Raw genomic sequence first — 16,714 nt, 5'->3', positions numbered from 1 at the left:
TAAGACCTCAGCCATGCACCACCACACCCAGCTAACTTTTGTATTTTTTTCTAGAGACAGGATCTCACCATGTTGCCCAAACTCCTGGCCTCCAGTGATCCTCCCACCTCGGTCTCCCAGAGTGCTGGAATTACAGATGTGAGCCACCGCTCCCAGCTTTTTCAAATTATTGAATGTTCCAGTGGACTCAGCCTGGATCAGACATCTATCTCCAGTCCAATCAGCTAAGGACTAGAGGGAGAGAACAGGGTCAGGAAGCCTGGACAGGCTGGACACGTGGATTCTCGGAAGCCTGGGAGGTAGTGAGGGGGGTCCCTGCAAGTGACTGGCAGCCTAGGGGCTGCGCAGGCTGGACCTTGGGAGTTGGGTGATCCAAGGGCTTGAAGTAGGGCTGCTGGCTGGAAATGGGACTGTGGGCACTCACCTGCCACCCGTGTGTCCAGCAGGGGAGTGAGGCTGGAGGGTCCTATGAAGTTCTGCTTCTCACTCCTCCCTTTGGGAGGGCTCATAGGTCACAGGTCACAGCAAGGCGCATGGGGTAGGAGAAGCCTCCATTGAGGAAATTACATATATGCCCCAGCCCCCCACCCCTGCCACTGTAAATTAAGAAAAAAGCACTGTTGTGCTGGAAGGTGTGCCTTAGAGGGGGAGCAGGGCAACAGCCGGCCCTGGTTGACACCAAGAAATGTGTGTTTGGCTGGGCATGGTAGCTCACACCTGTACTCCCAGCACTTTGGAAGGCTGAGGCAGGCGGATAGTTTGAGGACACACGTTCGAGACCAGCCTGGGCAACACAGCAAGGCCCTGTTTCTGAAAAATAAAGAAAGAAAATGAAAGAAAAAGAGGGAGGGAGGAAGGGAGGGGCCGGGCCCAGTGGCTCATGGCTGTAATCCCGACACTTTGGGAGGCCAAGGCAGGCGCATCACCTGAGGTCAGGTGTTCGAGACTAGCCTGGACAACATGGTGAAACCCTGTCTCTACTAAAAATTAAAAAAAAAAAAATTAGCCGGGCATGATGGCGCATGCCTGTAGTCCCAGCTACTCGGGAGGCTGAGGCAGGAGAATTGCCAGAACCAGAAAGCAGAGGTTGCAGTGAGCCAAGATTGCACCAGTGCGCTCCAGCCTGGGCGACAGAGGGACTCCGTCTCAAAAAAAAAAAAAAAAAAGGAAAGAAAAGAAAAAAAAAGTAAAGAAAGAAAGGAGGGAGGAAGGGAAGGAAGGAAGGAAAAAAGGAAGGAGAAAGAAGAAAAAGGAAAGAAAGAAAGAGAAGGAAGGAAGAAAGAAAAAGGCCGGGTGCAGTGGCTCATGCCTGTAATCTCAGCACTTTGGGAGGCTGAGGCTGGCAGATCATGAGGTCAGGAGTTTGAGACCAGCCTGGGCAACATGGTGAAACCCCGTCTCTACTAAAATACAAAAAATTAGCCAGGCGTGGCTGCGGGTGCCTGTAGTCTCAGCTACTTGGGAGGCTGAGGCAGAAGAATCGCTTGAACCCAGGAGGCAGAGGTTGCAGTGAGCCGAGATTGTGGCACTGCACTCCAGCCTGGGCGACAGAGCAAGACTCCGTCTCAAAAAAAAACAAAAAAGGCAGGGCGCGGTGGCTGACACTTGTAATCTCAGCACTTTGGGAGGCCGAGGCGGGCGGATCACGAGGTCAGGAGATCGAGACCACGGTGAAACCCCATCTCTACTAAAAATACAAAAAATTAGCCGGGCGTGGTGGCGGGCGCCTGTAGTCCCAGCTACTTGGAGAGGCTGAGGCAGGAGAATGGCGTGAACCCGGGAGGCGGAGCTTGCAGTGAGCCGAGATTGCGCCACTGCACTCCAGCCTGGGCGACAGAGCGAGACTCTGTCTCAAAAAAAAAAAAAGAAAAAGAAAAAGAAAGAAAGAAAGAGAAAAGAGAGGGGAAGGGAGGAAGGAAAAAAGGAAGGAGAAAAAGGGAAAGAAAGAAGCAAAAGAGGAAGAAGGAAGCCTGTGTGGCCCAGGCTGGTTGCGTGTGCCATGCAACACTGTGATTGGAGTGATTTGTCACTCCAGTGTAACCCATGCCAACAGACCAGTACTTGTGGCCTTAGTAAGCTCTTGTTAAATAGTCGGAAATGGGATGATTGCCAGTTACAGAACAATGGGCCTGGCTCATGCTGCCGGAGTAGTTTGAGAGCAGGGACTTGCTAGAGCAAGAGAGAGGGGAGTTCGTCTTCGCTTGCAGCTGGAGCAGCAGCTGTCCCGAGTGGGCAGGGAGGCCCTGGCCCTCTCCTTCCTGTTGCTCTGCACTCCCTCGGGTGTGGCGCTCTGTCTGGTGGTTGAAGACACTTTCTGTTCCCTCTCCCTAGTCTGCAGACCATCCAGGGAGAACGGGGTTTGGGAGCCCCGCGTTGCAAGGCACCCAATGCACACCCAGAACGCTCAGCCAGCACGCCCTTTGCGCCCTTTGTCTCAACTAGGGTGCGTGGCCACGTGGGAGACAACTCAGAGTCTTTGCCACAGACACCACGGGGACACGACTCTTGCATTTGGTGACAAATCGCACTGCTGGTGAGATACTGAGCTGCACTTCGCTGGGAAGGAAAGCAGAGGCTGGACCTCTGGGATTCCCGGTGAGAATCCTGCAGGGCAGGCCCCAGGTCGAGGGGGCGACCCCGGTCTCGGAGCCGTGCAGAGGGCTCGGTACCCAGGCCCGGAGGAGGCAGCGAGGCCCAAGGACAGGCGGCGGAGGCGGGAGGCAGCGAATGGGCTCCTCCGGGGCCCGGACCAACCCCTGGCTGTGAGGCCGCGCCCCGCCACCTTCAGGGCAGGGAAGCGGGCACCCCACCTGGCTTTCCGCCACCTCCCCACTCGGGGACCCTGGGAGCTCACGTGTTCCCCTCTGGGCCTCGGGATTCAAGGATGCGCCCTCTTGCAAACAGTCCCTGGCCTGCGACAGAAAGAATTCCCCTGGGAGGGGTCAAGGTGGGGACCCACAAAACGCTGTGGCTAAACCACATGGCGCCAAGCCCGATCGGGGCGTGGGGTGCGAGTCGAGTGAAACTTACCCTGCTAGGGGCGGCTCCAACAAGGTCCCATGTACTCCTCTAATGCCCAGTGACGGCAGCACTGCCTTTGTCCCTGCCCCACGGACAGGACACGGAGGCTCCGACATACAAAAGGACATAACCGGAGGGGAAATGGCAGAGCCGGGCTCAAACCCAGGACTTCCTGAGTCTAAGCCCAAATCCGGCCCTAGATGAGCTGCCATGGTACGCTGCACCCTCCATGGCCAGAGCTTGCCTGGCCTGCTTCTTAGGTGAGTGTCCAGCCCAGGCCTCTAGAAGTTTGCTTATCAGGTCACATGTTTTTGGACATTTGTGATGACTGCTTTGCCATTGCAGAGGGGGACAGGAGGCCCAGGGAGCCCCCTCATTTACAAGCCCCCTCCTGGGAGGTGCAGAAAGCAGCCAGACCCAGTGGCCAGCTGCCCCCACATGCACGGTGGCCTGTGCATCGGTGTAGCTTGCGGGTCATTTTACAGAGGAGGCGATCAAGGAGATGGCAGGCTGCAGTCGGGGTCCCCAAGGTGGTGCCTCTGTCTCCAGTGTCAAGGCTCTGAGGAGGGAGCTGGGGACCTCAGGAGGCAGCGGCAGTGGAGGAGCTGGTGTGGATGAACCTGAAAGGGGCAGGAAAGGCACTTGGGCAGCCTGGAGCAGGCAGGAATTGTCACCTGCTCTCTCTAAGTCAGCCCTGCACAAAGCCACTGGCCTTACCTCCTGCAGGTGAAGGAGGTACAGAGCTACCTTCTGCTTCCAGGCTCGGGGGTGAAATGACCCCCTACTAAAGTCACACAGAGTATGGAGCAGCATCAGGACGACACGCCAAATCGTCTGACTCCAGAGCCCTCTCTACACAGAGCTGGGAGATAAAGGTATGAATTATTCCCATTTTACAGGTGAGGAAGCAATGGCCCAGAGAGTTTAAGTAACTTGTCCAAGGTCACACAGCAAGAAAAATAGCCATACCACTCCTAGAATCTCCAGTGTCCTCACCTGCACTCAACTCAACGTGTGAAACTCCCTCCTCACGCCTGGCGCATGCTTGGTGCACGGTCCATGTTAGATCCTTTGTTTGGTCTCCTACAGATATTTTGAAAGGCATTTTATGTCTCTAATCATATTACAGTCAGGAGAGACAGCCAAAAGGATGTGGGGAAAATGTCCTCAGATGGTTGGAGGTCTTGAAAAGGTCTTCCCAGAGACGCCAGCGCCTTTGATCAGGTTGTCTTCCCAGGGACGCCAGCGCCTCGAAAATTTCTGGTTTGGGAGAACTGCCAGCGATGCTCCTAGAGACCTTTCAAACCTCTTTGCTAATTCCTCTTGCCAAGAGATGCTTGAGAGGAAAAATTAACATGAATAAAATATCATTGAAAGAATCTACAGGCCGGGTGCGGTGGCTGACACCTGTAATACCAACACTTTGGGAGGCCAAGGCAGGTGAATCACCTGAGGTCAGAAGTTCAAGACCAGCCTGTTCAACATGGTAAAACCCCATCTCTACTAAAACTACAAAAAAAAAAAATAAAAATAAAAAAAATAGCTGGGCGTGGTGGCGGGCGCCTGTAATCCCAGCTACTTTGGAGGCTGAGGCAAGAGAATCACCTGAACCCAGGAGGCAGAGGTTGCAGTGAGCCGAGATCACACCACTGCACTCCAGCCTGGACAACAGAGCGAGACTCCATCTCAAAAAAAAAAAAAATCTACAGTCCAATTTAGTGGTGGCTAGGTGACAATGTTTTGTTGTTCATGTTGTAGTTGCTGATGTATGTGCGGTTGGAAATAAATTCAGGAGTAGGGAAAAGGAACTGCTGCACGTGAACCCCGGTGGCTGTGGAACGGTACCCTGAGGGATCCACCAGCCCGCCCTGGTGTGGACTTGGATGGTTTCCACTTTTCTTGCTGTTAGAAATAACACCAGTTTAAACACCTTTGTACTTGGAGCGCTTTTCTTTGAGTTGTCACCTCAGGATAGATGCCCAGGAGTGGGAGTTCTCATGCAGCTCCTGCCAGTGACTTCTGGCTGCCGCAGCAGTGTGGCAGTGGAGTTCACGGTCACAGCCTGGCTGTGCGCTGGGTTTCATAATAGATACCAGGTGTTAACGCGACACCGCGGGGTTGTCCTAATTTGCATTTCCTTAGGACTATCCCAGAGTTCGTAATAGACGACTCTCTAAGAAACACCAGGGTTTCCTGGAAAGTGTGGATAAAGGACAAATATTCTATCTGATAAAAAAAAAAAAAAGGGGGGGGGCCAGGCACAGTGGCTCGCAGCTGTAATCCCAGCACTTTGGGAGGCCGAGGTGGGCTCAAGCGATCCTCCTGTCTCAGTCTCCTGTGTTGTTCTGACTACAGGAGTGCACCACTGTACCCCACTTTGGAACCCTTTTATTGTGAATATACCTCCAGGAAATTACATAAAATTTGAATGTTCAGCTGATATTTTTATCATTATTATTTTTTGAGATGGAGTCTCGCTCTGTTGCCCAGGCTGGAGTGCAGTGGTGCCATCTCGGCTCACTGCAACCTCTGCCTCCTGAGTTCAAGCTATTCTCCTGCCTCAGCCTCCCGAGTAGCTGGGATTACAGGTGCCCACCACCACGCCCGGCTAATGTTTGTATTTTTAGTACAGATGGGGTTTCACCATGTTGGCCAGGCTGGTCTCAAACTCAGACCTCAGGTGATCCGCCTGCCTGGTCTGGCTGATTATCATGAAGCAAATGCCTGGTATGAACCACACCAGGCAAAGACTAGAACACTGCCAGCACCCCCAGAAAGCCCCCGCCATGTCCCTTTCCAAGTGCCACCTCTTCCCTCTATCCAGAATTATGTGCTATTCTGATTCTAATAGCACAGTTTAGTTTTAAGAGACAGGGTCTTGGCCGAGCCTGTTGGCTCACGCCTGGAATCCCAGCACTTTGGGAGGCCAAAGCGGGTAGATGAGTTGAGGGGTTGGAGACCAGCCTGGGCAACATAGTGAAACCCCATCTCTACTAAAAATACAACAATTAGGTGGGCGTGGTGGCGGACGCCTGTAGTCCCAGCTACTCAGGAGCCTAAAGTGGGAGGATAGCCTGAACCTGGGAGGCAGAGATTGGAGTGAGGTGAGATCACACCTCTGCACTCCAGCCTGGGTGATAAGCAAGACTGTCAAAAAAAGGAAAAAAGAAAAGAAAAAAGGAAAGGAAAATAAAGGAAAAAGGAAAGAAAGAAGAAAAGAAAAAGACAGTGTCTTGCTTTGTTGCCCAGGCTGGTCTAGAACTCCTGGTCTCAAGTGATCCTCTAGCCTTGGCCTCCCAAAGCACTGAGATTACAGGTGTGAGCCACTGTGCCCGGCCCCTCATTTAGTTTTTTAAACAGCTGTCACATAGTTTTGCCTGTTTGAAATTTCTGTGCGTGGAGCTGTGCATTTGTCTGGCTTCTTCATGTTTGTGAAATTCACCCATGTTTCTTCATGTACCTGAAGTTTGTTCATTTCCATTGCTATAATACATAGCACTTTGTTATATAAATACACCACAATTGTCCATTCTTTTTTTTTTTTTTGGAGACAGAGTCTTGCTCTGTTGCCCAGGCTGGAGTGCAGTGGTGTGATCTTGGCTCACTGCAACCTCTGCCTCCTGGGTTCCCGCCATTCTCCTGCCTCAGCCTCCCGAGTAGCTGGGACTACAAGTGTCTGCCACCAAGCCTGGCTAATTTTGTATTTTCAGTAGAGACGGGGTTTCACTGTGTTAGCCAAGATGGTCTCCATCTCCTGAACTCAGGCAATCCGCCCGCCTCAGCCTCCCAAAGTGCTGGGATTACAGGCATGAGCCACCACACGCAGCAGCAACAGATGAAGTATTTTATAAATGTCGATTACATCTAGCTGGTTGCCGGGAGAGGTGGCTCACGCCTGTAATCCCAGCACTTTGGGAGGCTGAGGCAGGCAGATCACTTGAGGTCAGGAGCTCGAGACCATGCTGGCCAACATGGTGAAACTCCATCTCTAAGAAAAATACAAAAATTGGGCTGGGCGCGGTGGCTCACGCCTGTAATCCCAGCACTTTGGGAGGCCGAGGTGGGCAGATCATGAGGTCAGGAGATCGAGACTATCCTGGCTAACATGGTGAAACCCCGTCTCTACTAAAAATACAAAAAAATTAGCCAGGCCTGGTGGCGGGCGCCTGTAGTCCCAGCTACTTGGGAGGCTGAGGCAGGAGAATCGCTTGAACCAGGAGTTGGAGGAGGTTGAAGTGAGCTGAGATCACCCTACTGAACTCCAGCCTGGGCGACAGAGTGAGACTCTGTCTCCAAAAAAAAGAAAGAATCTAGTTGGTTGATGGCACTTTTCAATTCAACTATGTCCTTACTAATTTTCTGCCTGCTGCTTCTGTCAATTACTGATATGAGGTGTTGAAGCACCAGTCAATGTCTTTCTTCTTGCTAGTCTGTTTTTGCCTCACACATTTGATGCTTTGCTGTAGGCACATAAACTAATTGAAGATTTTCGTATCTTTTTTTTTCCCAGACTGAGTCTCACTGTGTCACCCAAGCTGGAGTGCAGTGGCGTGATCTGGGCTCACTGCAACCTCTGCCTCCTGGGTCCAAGTGATGTCTCATGCCTCAGCCTCCCAAACAGCTGGGATTACAGGCATGCGCCACCACGTTTGGCTAATTTTTGTGCTTTTAGTAGAGATGGGGTTTCACCATGTTGGTCAGGCTGGTCTTGAACTCCTGACCTCAGGTGATCCACCCACCTCGGCCTCCCAAAGTGCTGGGATTATAGGTGTGAGCCACTAGGCCTGGCGAACTTTCTATCTTCTTAGAGAACTGACCCCTCTACCATTATGTAATGCCACTCTATTCCTGGCAATTTTCCTTCCTCTTAATTGGCTTTGTCTGAAATATAGCTACTCCAAGTTTTTTTTTTTTTTTTTTTTTTTTTGAGACGGAGTCTCACTCTGTCGCCCAGGCTGGAGTGCAGTGGCACGATCTCGGCTCACTGCAACCTCTGCCTCCCGGGTTCACGCCACTCTCCTGCCTCAGCCTCCCGAGTAGCTGGGACTACAGGCGACCACTACCATGCCTGGCTACTTTTTTATATTTTTAGTAGAGACAGGGTTTCGCCGTGTTAGCCAGGATGGCCTCGATCTCCTGACCTCGTGATCTGCCCGCCTTGGCCTCCTAAAGTGCTGGGATTACAGGCGTGAGACACTGTGCCCGGCTCTTTGTTTTCCTTTTTTCTCGAGACAGAGTCTTTCTGTCACCCAGACTGGAGTGCAGTGGCGCTATTTCGGCTCGCTGCAACCCCCACCCCTCAGGTTCAAGCAATTCTCCTGCCTCAGCCTCCAGAGTAGCTGCAATTACAGGCATCTGCCACCACACCCGGCTAATTTTTGCATTTTTAGTAGAGATGGGGTTTCACTATGTTGGCCAGGCTGGTCTTGAACTCCTGACCTGGTGATCCGTCCGCCTTAGCCTCCCAAAGTGCTGGGATTACAGGCGTGAGTCACCGCGCCCCAGGCCCTTCCAAGTTTCTTTTGATTATCTTCATGGTATGTCTTTCTCTAGCCCCTTACTTTTGGTCCATGTCTGTGTACAAGTGGGTTTTTACTTTTTAAAAGTAAAACTTTCGGGCCACCACGCCCGGCTATTTTTTGTATTTCTAGTAGAGACGGGGTTTCACCATGTTAGCCAGGATGGTCTTGATCTCCTGACCTCATGATCTGTCCATCTCAGCCTCCCAAAGTGTTGGGATTGCAGGTGTGAGCCACCGTGCCAGGCCGGGTCTTGCTTTTCAAAATTTACTCTAGCCAGGCATGGTGGCTCACAGCAGTAATCCCAGCGCTTTGGGAGGCTGAGGCAGGTGGATTACCTGAGGTCAGGAGTTCGAGACCAGCCTGACCAACCTGGTGAAACCCCATCTCTACTAAAAATACAAAAAAATTAGCTGGGCGTGTTGGCAGGCCCCTGTAATCCCAGCTACTTGGGAGGCTGAGGCAAGAGAATTCCTTGAATCCAGGAGGCGGAGGTTGCAGTGAGCCGAGATCGTGCCACTGCACTGCAGGCTGGGAGCAACAGAGCGAGGCTCCAACTCATAAAAACAAACAAACAAAAAACAAACCCTACTCTGACAGTCTTTTATTTAGGCCATTGACATTTAGCAATGAAAGAAATAGCCTAATATTTACATTTGTTACTGTTTTCATTGTTCTTTGTTCCTATTTTTGTCTTGCATTTTGGGGGCCAGGTGGTTAATTATCAGGAGAAGGGTATGTGTAGATTTTGAGCACCCACAAGGGTAGATTGTAGTGGACTTTTGTATTTCTCTGGCTGCTTCCTATTTTTGGGAAATTTCCTATTGTGTGCATTTTCACACAGGCAGTGCAGAATTAATGCATCATCTTCCACTGAGGAAATTAAACTGAGCCAATCTCCTTCTCTTCACTCTTCCGGTACTCCCAGGCAGGCCTTTGAGTCTTGATCAGATGCTGATGTAACAATTAAAACATATTTACAGCAGTGGGCTAGTGGCATTGTTCTGCAGCAACTTGAAGATATTTTTCTTGAAGAAAGCGGACTCCGTCCTGTAGAAATCCTGCCTTGACTTCAATCTGGGTTCAAATCTTAGCTGTTATTAACTCACTGGTGAGGCTTCAAATGTCTTTCTGTAACTATCACAAATAATGACATTTTGGGAGAGAATCAGGAAAATCTACAGATGTATACCACATCGTCACTAGCGGTGCTACATTGATTAAATCATTTCACTTTTTTTCTTTGAGATGGAGTTTCGCTCGTTGCCCAGGCTGGAGTGCAATGGTGTGGCCTTGGCTTACCGCAACCTCCACCTCCCGGGTTCAAGCTATTCTCCTGTCTCAGCCTCCCGAATAGCTGGGATTACAGGCATGTGCCACCACGCCCAGCTAATTTTGTATTTCTAGTAGAGACGGGGTTTCTCCATGTTGGTCAGGCTGGTCACAAACTCCCGACCACAGGGATCTGCCCGCCTTGGCTTCCCAAAGTGTTGGGATTACAGGCATGAGCCACTGCACCTGGCCGCTTTTTGTTTTTTTTTTTTGAGAGGGAGTTTCAGTCTTGTTGCCCAAGCTGGAGTGCAATGGCACGATTTCAGCTTACTGCAACCTTCACTTCCCGGCTTCAAATGATTCTCCTGCTTCAGCTTCCCGAGTAGCTGGGATTACAGGCACCCGCACCATGCCCAGCTAATTTTTGTATTTTTAGTAGAGACAGGGTTTCACCATGTTGGCCAAGCTGGTCTTGAACTCCTGACCTCAGGTGATCCACCTTCTTTGGCCTCCGAAAGTGCTGGGATTACAAGCGTGAGCCACCACGTCCGACCAAATCACTTCCCTTTTTTTTTTTTTTTGAGACGGAGTCTTGCTCTGTGGCCCAGGCTGGGGTGCAGTGGCGCCATCTCGGCTCACTTCAACCTCCACCTCCCGGGTTCATGCTGTTCTCCTGCCTCAGCCTCCCGAGTAGCTGGGATTACAGGTGCCCACCACCACGCCCGGCTAATTTTTTGTATTTTAGTAGAGATGGGGTTTCACCGTGTTAGCCAGGATAGTCTTGATCTCCTGACCTCGTGATCGGCCTGCCTCGGCCTTCCAAAGTGCTGGGATTATAGGTGTGAGCCACCACGTCCAACCTGTTTTGTTTTTTTTTTTTTTTTTGAGACAGAGTCTTGCTCTGTCGCCCAGGCTAGAGTGCATGGGCTTCATCTCAGCTCACTGCAAGCTCCGCCTCCTGGGTTCACGCCATTTTCCTGCCTCAGCCTCCTGAGTAGCTGGGACTACAGGTGCCCGCCACCACACCTGGCTAATTTTTTTGTATTTTTAGTGGAGACGGGGTTTCACCAGGTTAGCCAGGCTGGTCTCGATGTCCTGACCTCGTGATCCTTCTGCCTCGGCCTCCCAAAGTGCTGAGATTACAGGCGTGAGCCACCGTGCCCGGCCCCAAATCACTCCACTTCTGAGCTTTGGTCTTCATCTTTTAAAATGGGATAATATAGTGTACATAAAAGCAACTCACTCATAGTAGGTGCTGGTAGGCAAATCAATCAAATTTAGGGTCTTCCTTTTGGTTACCCAAAGCCTTTCATTGGACTGTGAATGGCTAAGAGGTGGCAGGAGAGTCCCTTGCAATGATTTGCTACACAGTGAGCACTGACTGATGCTCACCAAGCACTATCTGGTTCATAGGTGTTCAGTACTGAGATAATCCTGGACTAATCCCTGTGACACCAGTCCTACAAGTGACACATATATTCCATGGGAGGGGTGCCTTGCTGTTCATACTCTATCCCCAGAGGCTAGAACAGTGCTTGGCCTACACAGAAGGCACTCCAAATGTAAATATAATGTTGGGGGGTGGCGGGACACTGTACTAGTCTCATTTGCAATTGTGCCTAGCAATACTGAACACAAGGAACTGTGAAAACAAAATGAAAAACGAACATGAAAATACCCAGTGTTCTTTCTCCAGTGCACATTCAGAATTCAGTAGATGAGTTTCCATCTTTCTTGTTAATTTATCCTCTTTTCATTCAGAATCCAACACAAAAGCATTCAAAAATTGCTGGGAAAAACATGACCAATGGTCCTGTCTATGACACATGGAATTTCCTTGCCACTATTAACACAGTGCTGAACTCATTTGGTTAGAATCCACGTGCCTTAAACATTTAATGCTCATGATATTGAGTTTATTAATTTTTTTTTTTTTTTTTGAGACAGTCTCGCTCTGTTGCCCAGGCTGGAGTGCAGTGGCACAATCTGGGCTCACTGCAAGCTCCGCCTCCTGGGTTCACGCCATTCTCCTGCCTCAGCCTCCTGAGTAGCTGGGACTACAGGCACCCGCCACCACACCGGCTAATTTTTTGTATTTTTAGTAGAGACGGGTTTCACCATGTTAGCCAGGATGGTGTCGATCTCCTGACCTCACGATCTGCCCACCTTGGCCTCCCAAAGTCCTGGGATTACAGGCGTTGAGCCATCGCACCCAGCGAGTTTATTAAATTACATAAACATGACAGATGCGGCTGCTCACGCCTGTAATCCCAGCACTTTGGGATGCCAGGGCAGGCGGATCACCAGGTCAGGAGTTCGCGACCAGGTTGGCCAATATGGTGAAACCCTGTCTCTACTAAAAGTACAAAAATTAGCCAGGCGTGGTGGCATATGCCTGTAGTCCCAGCTACTCAGGAGGCTGAGGCAGGAGAATCGCTTGAACCCAGGAGGCAGAGGTTGCGGCGAGCCGAGATTGCGCCATAGCACTCCAGCCTGGTGACAGCGCGAGACTCCATCTCAAAACAAACAAACAAACAAAAAAACAACAAAAAAACCCTGAAAGAAACAAAATGCTGCAACAAACACCCCTATCCTTATACAGATAAAATCGGAATAAAAAATTACCGTCATCACTGGAGAGCAGCATGAGATCCTCTGAGGCAGTGGGAATTCTACTGGTTAGGTTCATCACCTTGTCATGACGACACAAGAATGGGCCCAGAAAAAGGTTTGGGAAACTCTCCGGAAACTGAGTGAGGTTCCTTGGTTTGGCTGCCTAGTCTGTTTCTGAAATTACACGTTTTCAAAACTGAACTAATTTCCCGTCATCTTCCCCGTTCCTCAGATGATGCCTCATCATTTTGTGACTGCTTCCAATAGCTCCTTTGCTGGAACATCTGCCAAGTCTTGCTAATCTTGCCTCCTCTGCTCCCTGTCACAGCTTTGATCAAGCAGGCCCCGTATCATCTGGGGTTGCATGCCCTGAACTGCTGGATTCCCTGCATCCAATCCTTCACATTGCTGTCAGGTCTAGAAGCATAACCCTACTCCCCGCAGCCTCCTATTCAAATACTTTTAATTGTTACCCAGTGCTTACAGGATAAAGGTCAAATTCCTCTTCCTGGTATCGATGGCCCTCTATGACACAATCCATTTTGTTAAACTCTAACTCTCCAGTATCAAATCCATGTTCCCTGGGCATAGTACCCTGTGCTTTCCCAACTCCATGGCTTTGCTCACAGGCTTTCAATAGGAATGCATCCCACCCTACATCCCCAGAAGGTTCAGCTTAAGTGCTACCTCTGATCCCAGATGAAGTTCTGACTCTGTTCTCTGAACATCCACTTTGCCTTCATCATTAGCAACCAGATCACAAACTCCAGGAAGGCAAGAGACACTCTACTTTTGTATTTCCAGTGCATTCTAAGATTTTGGTCTATAGGAAGCAACGGGACAGTTGTTTTAAGCCTAGGGACAGCCCCCAACAAATTCACAGGCAGCAGTCAATTGAATCTCCTTTCCCAAGATTCTGCTGCAGCATGTAATGAAAGCCCTCAAGCTTCCTACCTGCTGTGATGCCCCTCAACAGTCCCTCAAGGGCTGAGACCAGATTGGAACCACTGTACTTCTGGTGCCTCCTAGAGAGCTAGGCCAAACAAGCAGTGGAAGAATAATTAGGACAAAAGTAATCCAGTAGGCCAGGCGCGGTGGCTCATGCCCGTAATTCCAACACTTTGGGAGGCTGAGGTGGTGAGATCACCTCAGGTCAAAGTTCGAGACCAGCCTGACCAATATGATGAAACCCTGTCTCTACTAAAAATGAAAAAATTAGCCGGAAGTGGTGGCATGTACCTGTAATCCCAGCTACTTGGGAGGCTGACAGGAGAATCACTTGAACTTGGTTGGCAGAGATTGTAGTGAGCTGAGACTGCATCATTGCACTCCAGCCTGGGCAAAAAGAGCGAAACTCTGTCTCAGAAGAAAAAGAAAACAAAGTCCAGTATAGCTTTTTCCCCCTGGTTTTTGATTAGTTCAGATCTTAAGGTGATGAGATCATGACACCACAGATTCATGGCAATTTCGACAAACAGCACAGAACTCTATATTCATGAACAACTCACCTGCTAATGCTCCAAGTTTCCAAACTGATTCATTCTTCATCAGCCTGGCCATACGTTTCTTAAGAGAAAGGATGATAAATTCCTCGGAAACCTGCCTTTATTCTGTTGGGTGAGAAAAATCCTTTAGGAACGTGTTGGTTCCCTAAGATGGGGGTGATCCCAAGGAACAAAACAGTCATTACATATAAACTTTTTTTTTTTGAGACGGAGTCTTGCTCTGTCGCACAGGCTAGAGTACGGTGGCATGATCTCAGCTCACTGTAACCTCCACCCCCCAGGGTTCAAGCGATTCTCCTGCCTCATTCTCCTGAGTAGCTGGGATTACTGGCGTGTACCACCATGCCTGGCTAATTTTTGTATTTTTAGTAGAGACGGGGGTTTCACCATGTTGGTAAGGCTGGTCTTGAACTCCTGACATTGTGATCCATCCGCCTCAGCCTCCCAAAGTGTTGGGATTACAGGCGTAAGCCACCGCGCCCGGCCTACACATCAACTTTTTATGCTAAGAAAAGACATATCAAGATATATCAGAAAGTACAACTTCAATTCAAACACCATGAAATTTTGTCAAGCAAAAATAGTCTTTATTCAAATTTAATGGAAACAGGGGTCACTATACTTTGCAAGACGGGGAAAAATAAAATTAAAAAAAATTCTTTTCTTTTCTTTTTTAATATAAAACAATATAATCACAATACCAGAATATGGAACTCTACAGTTTATTTCCTATGGGTTACTGCAGGTATCAATTTTCCTCGACTGTGCTATTCACAACTTTGTTAAGTCCAAAAATATGAAACCAAAGTGGTAGGAAACTTAAGACTTAGCACTTTCACTAAATGGCATACATCGAAGGGCATCAATTCAAGAGCAAAAATGGTTGAACTCACCATACCTACCTATGTGGTCATTCCAGCCTTAGAGCCATCCAGGTCACTGAGCTCCCTGTAGGAAAGGCCAGGCCTGAAGCCAAGGCGTTTTGGATATTCTACTGTGGGCCATGAGTAAAAGGGGATTTTCAAAGAGAAAATTTTCTTCAGTCGAGCAGGAAGGCCTGGCGCCAGGAGGCTTTACTGAGAGGAAGCACTTAGATTTAACAATTATAGACACACCATTAGGGGAGTTAAAAATGTACAGCAGTGACATGTTCTACTCCAATCACTTGTGCTACGGCTACCAAACATGTACAAAAGACTTCTCGGGTAGTTCCAGCTGTGGCCGTAGCCAGTTAGGACCTTGAGTGGGACCTAGATCTAGATCGGGAGGGTGATCTGGAAGCAGACCTGGATCTAGACTTGGACCGAGATCGCGTTTTTGAAGCTGACTTTGATCTGGAGCGTGATTCTGACGGAAGGTTTGGTTTCGATTTGGAATTGGATCTCGATCTGGACCGGGTCTCCTGATTGGTGCCAGCATTCTCACTCTCTCCTCGGCCTTCCCTCTGGCTGGATTCAGACTTGACGTGCTCCCGCTCCTTTGACACGGAGCGGGATGGAGATCTGGACTGGGAGCGGTCAGTGTCTTCCTTCTTCTTCTTCTTGCTGCTGCCCGCCTTGCTGTCTCGCTTGCTGCCTCGCTTTCTGCTCCTCTCACTCTTGCTGTGGCTGCGGCTGCGGCTGCGGCTCTCCTCCCTGCTCCTCTTCCTGCCCTTCCTCTTGTCCTTGCTCTTGCTGCGGCTCCTGCTCCGGCTCCTGCTGCCCCCTTTGCTCCTGCTCCGGCTCCGACTCTGGCGGAGGCTCTTCTCCTGGCTCCTGCCCCTGCTCACACTCCCTCGCTTCTCCTCCTCCACCCTCCTCTCCTGACTCCTGCTCCGGCTTTTGCTCTTACTTTTATGCCTGCTAGGACTCCGGCTCTTGGGTTTCCCGGCACTGTCGTTGTTTTGGATCTTCTCTTCAGCTTGGTCTTTGCTCTTGCTGCGGCTCTTGCCAGCGCTACGGCTGCGGCTGCGGCTCTTGTCCTTGCTGGGGCTCCTGCTTTTCTCTTTCTTGCTCCGGCTCCGACTCTGGCTCCGGCTCCGGCTCTTGCTCCGGGAGCGGGAGCCTGACCTGAGGAGACATGGGATATTGTTTGTGTCACATGTGACTTCATGCTAATCAGGAGATAAAAAGACCAAAGGGCATACATGTGGAGTTACACCCCCCAATATAAGGCATGGCTGGCACTGGCTGAGGATTGCTTTCTGAACCCTCACAATGCCAATCAGAAGGTGGAAAAACTGGCCAGGTGCGGTGGCTCGCGCCTGTAATCCCAGCACTTTGGGAGGCCGAGGCAGGCGGATCGCCAGGTCAGGAGTTCAAGAGCCAGCCTGGCCAACATGGTGAAACCCTGTCTCTACTAAAAATACCAAAAATTAGCCAGGCATGGTGCTGCACGCCTGTAATCCGAGCTACTCAGGAGGCTGAGGCAGGAGAATCGCTTGAACCCGGGAGGCAGAGGTTGCAGTGAGCCAAGATTGCGCCACTGCACTCCAGCCTGGGCAACAGAGCAAGACTCTGTCTTGAGGAAAAAAAAAAAAAAAAGAAGCTGGAAAAGCAGCAACACTGGTCACATGATTGAAATCCAACTGAGGCTGGGCACAGTGGCTCATGTCTGTAATCGCAGTAGTCTGGGAGGACTATTTGAGGTCATGAGTTTACGATTAGCCTGGGCAACACAGTGAGACCCTGTCTCTACAAAAAAATTAAAAAATTAGCTGGGTGTGGTGGTATGTGCCTGTAGTCCCAACTACTTGGGAGGCTGAGGTGGAAGCTTGCTTGAGCCCAGTGGGGTGAGGCTGCAGTG

General features: G+C 50.2%; 1 protein-coding gene and 1 long non-coding RNA gene across 6 annotated transcripts in view; one reads left to right on the top strand and one right to left on the bottom strand.

Annotated features, from left to right (window-relative positions):
* Window positions 1-54: 54 nt before the first annotated feature.
* LOC129472049 (uncharacterized) lies at window positions 55-4,841 on the top strand. Of its 3 annotated transcripts, none has more exons than XR_008653835.2 (5): window positions 55-138; window positions 2,443-2,595; window positions 3,119-3,281; window positions 3,782-3,896; window positions 4,151-4,841. It is a non-coding gene; the product is annotated as an uncharacterized lncRNA (long non-coding RNA). The 3 variants fall into 3 exon arrangements; XR_010118889.1 differs by having other exon boundaries at window positions 3,748-3,896; XR_008653836.2 differs by lacking the exon at window positions 55-138 and adding an exon at window positions 210-299.
* A 9,654-nt stretch (window positions 4,842-14,495) lies between these two features.
* Window positions 14,496-16,714, bottom strand: part of SRSF4 (serine and arginine rich splicing factor 4) — a 35,039-nt gene continuing 32,820 nt past the window's right edge. For 2 of the 3 annotated variants that reach the window (XM_055261337.2, XM_055261338.2), the window contains one exon: window positions 14,496-15,978. In XM_055261337.2, coding sequence (XP_055117312.1) covers window positions 15,162-15,978 — 817 coding nt within the window. In that variant the 3' untranslated portion in view covers window positions 14,496-15,161. The remainder of the gene's footprint in view (window positions 15,979-16,714) is intronic. The other variant, XM_055261339.2, reaches the window with a different exon arrangement.

The sequence above is a fragment of the Symphalangus syndactylus genome, chromosome 22 (genome assembly GCF_028878055.3).
Source record: "Symphalangus syndactylus isolate Jambi chromosome 22, NHGRI_mSymSyn1-v2.1_pri, whole genome shotgun sequence".
NCBI lineage: Eukaryota > Metazoa > Chordata > Mammalia > Primates > Hylobatidae > Symphalangus > Symphalangus syndactylus.
Note: the sequence above shows the minus strand (reverse complement) of the source record. Positions and strands in the feature narration are given on the sequence as shown.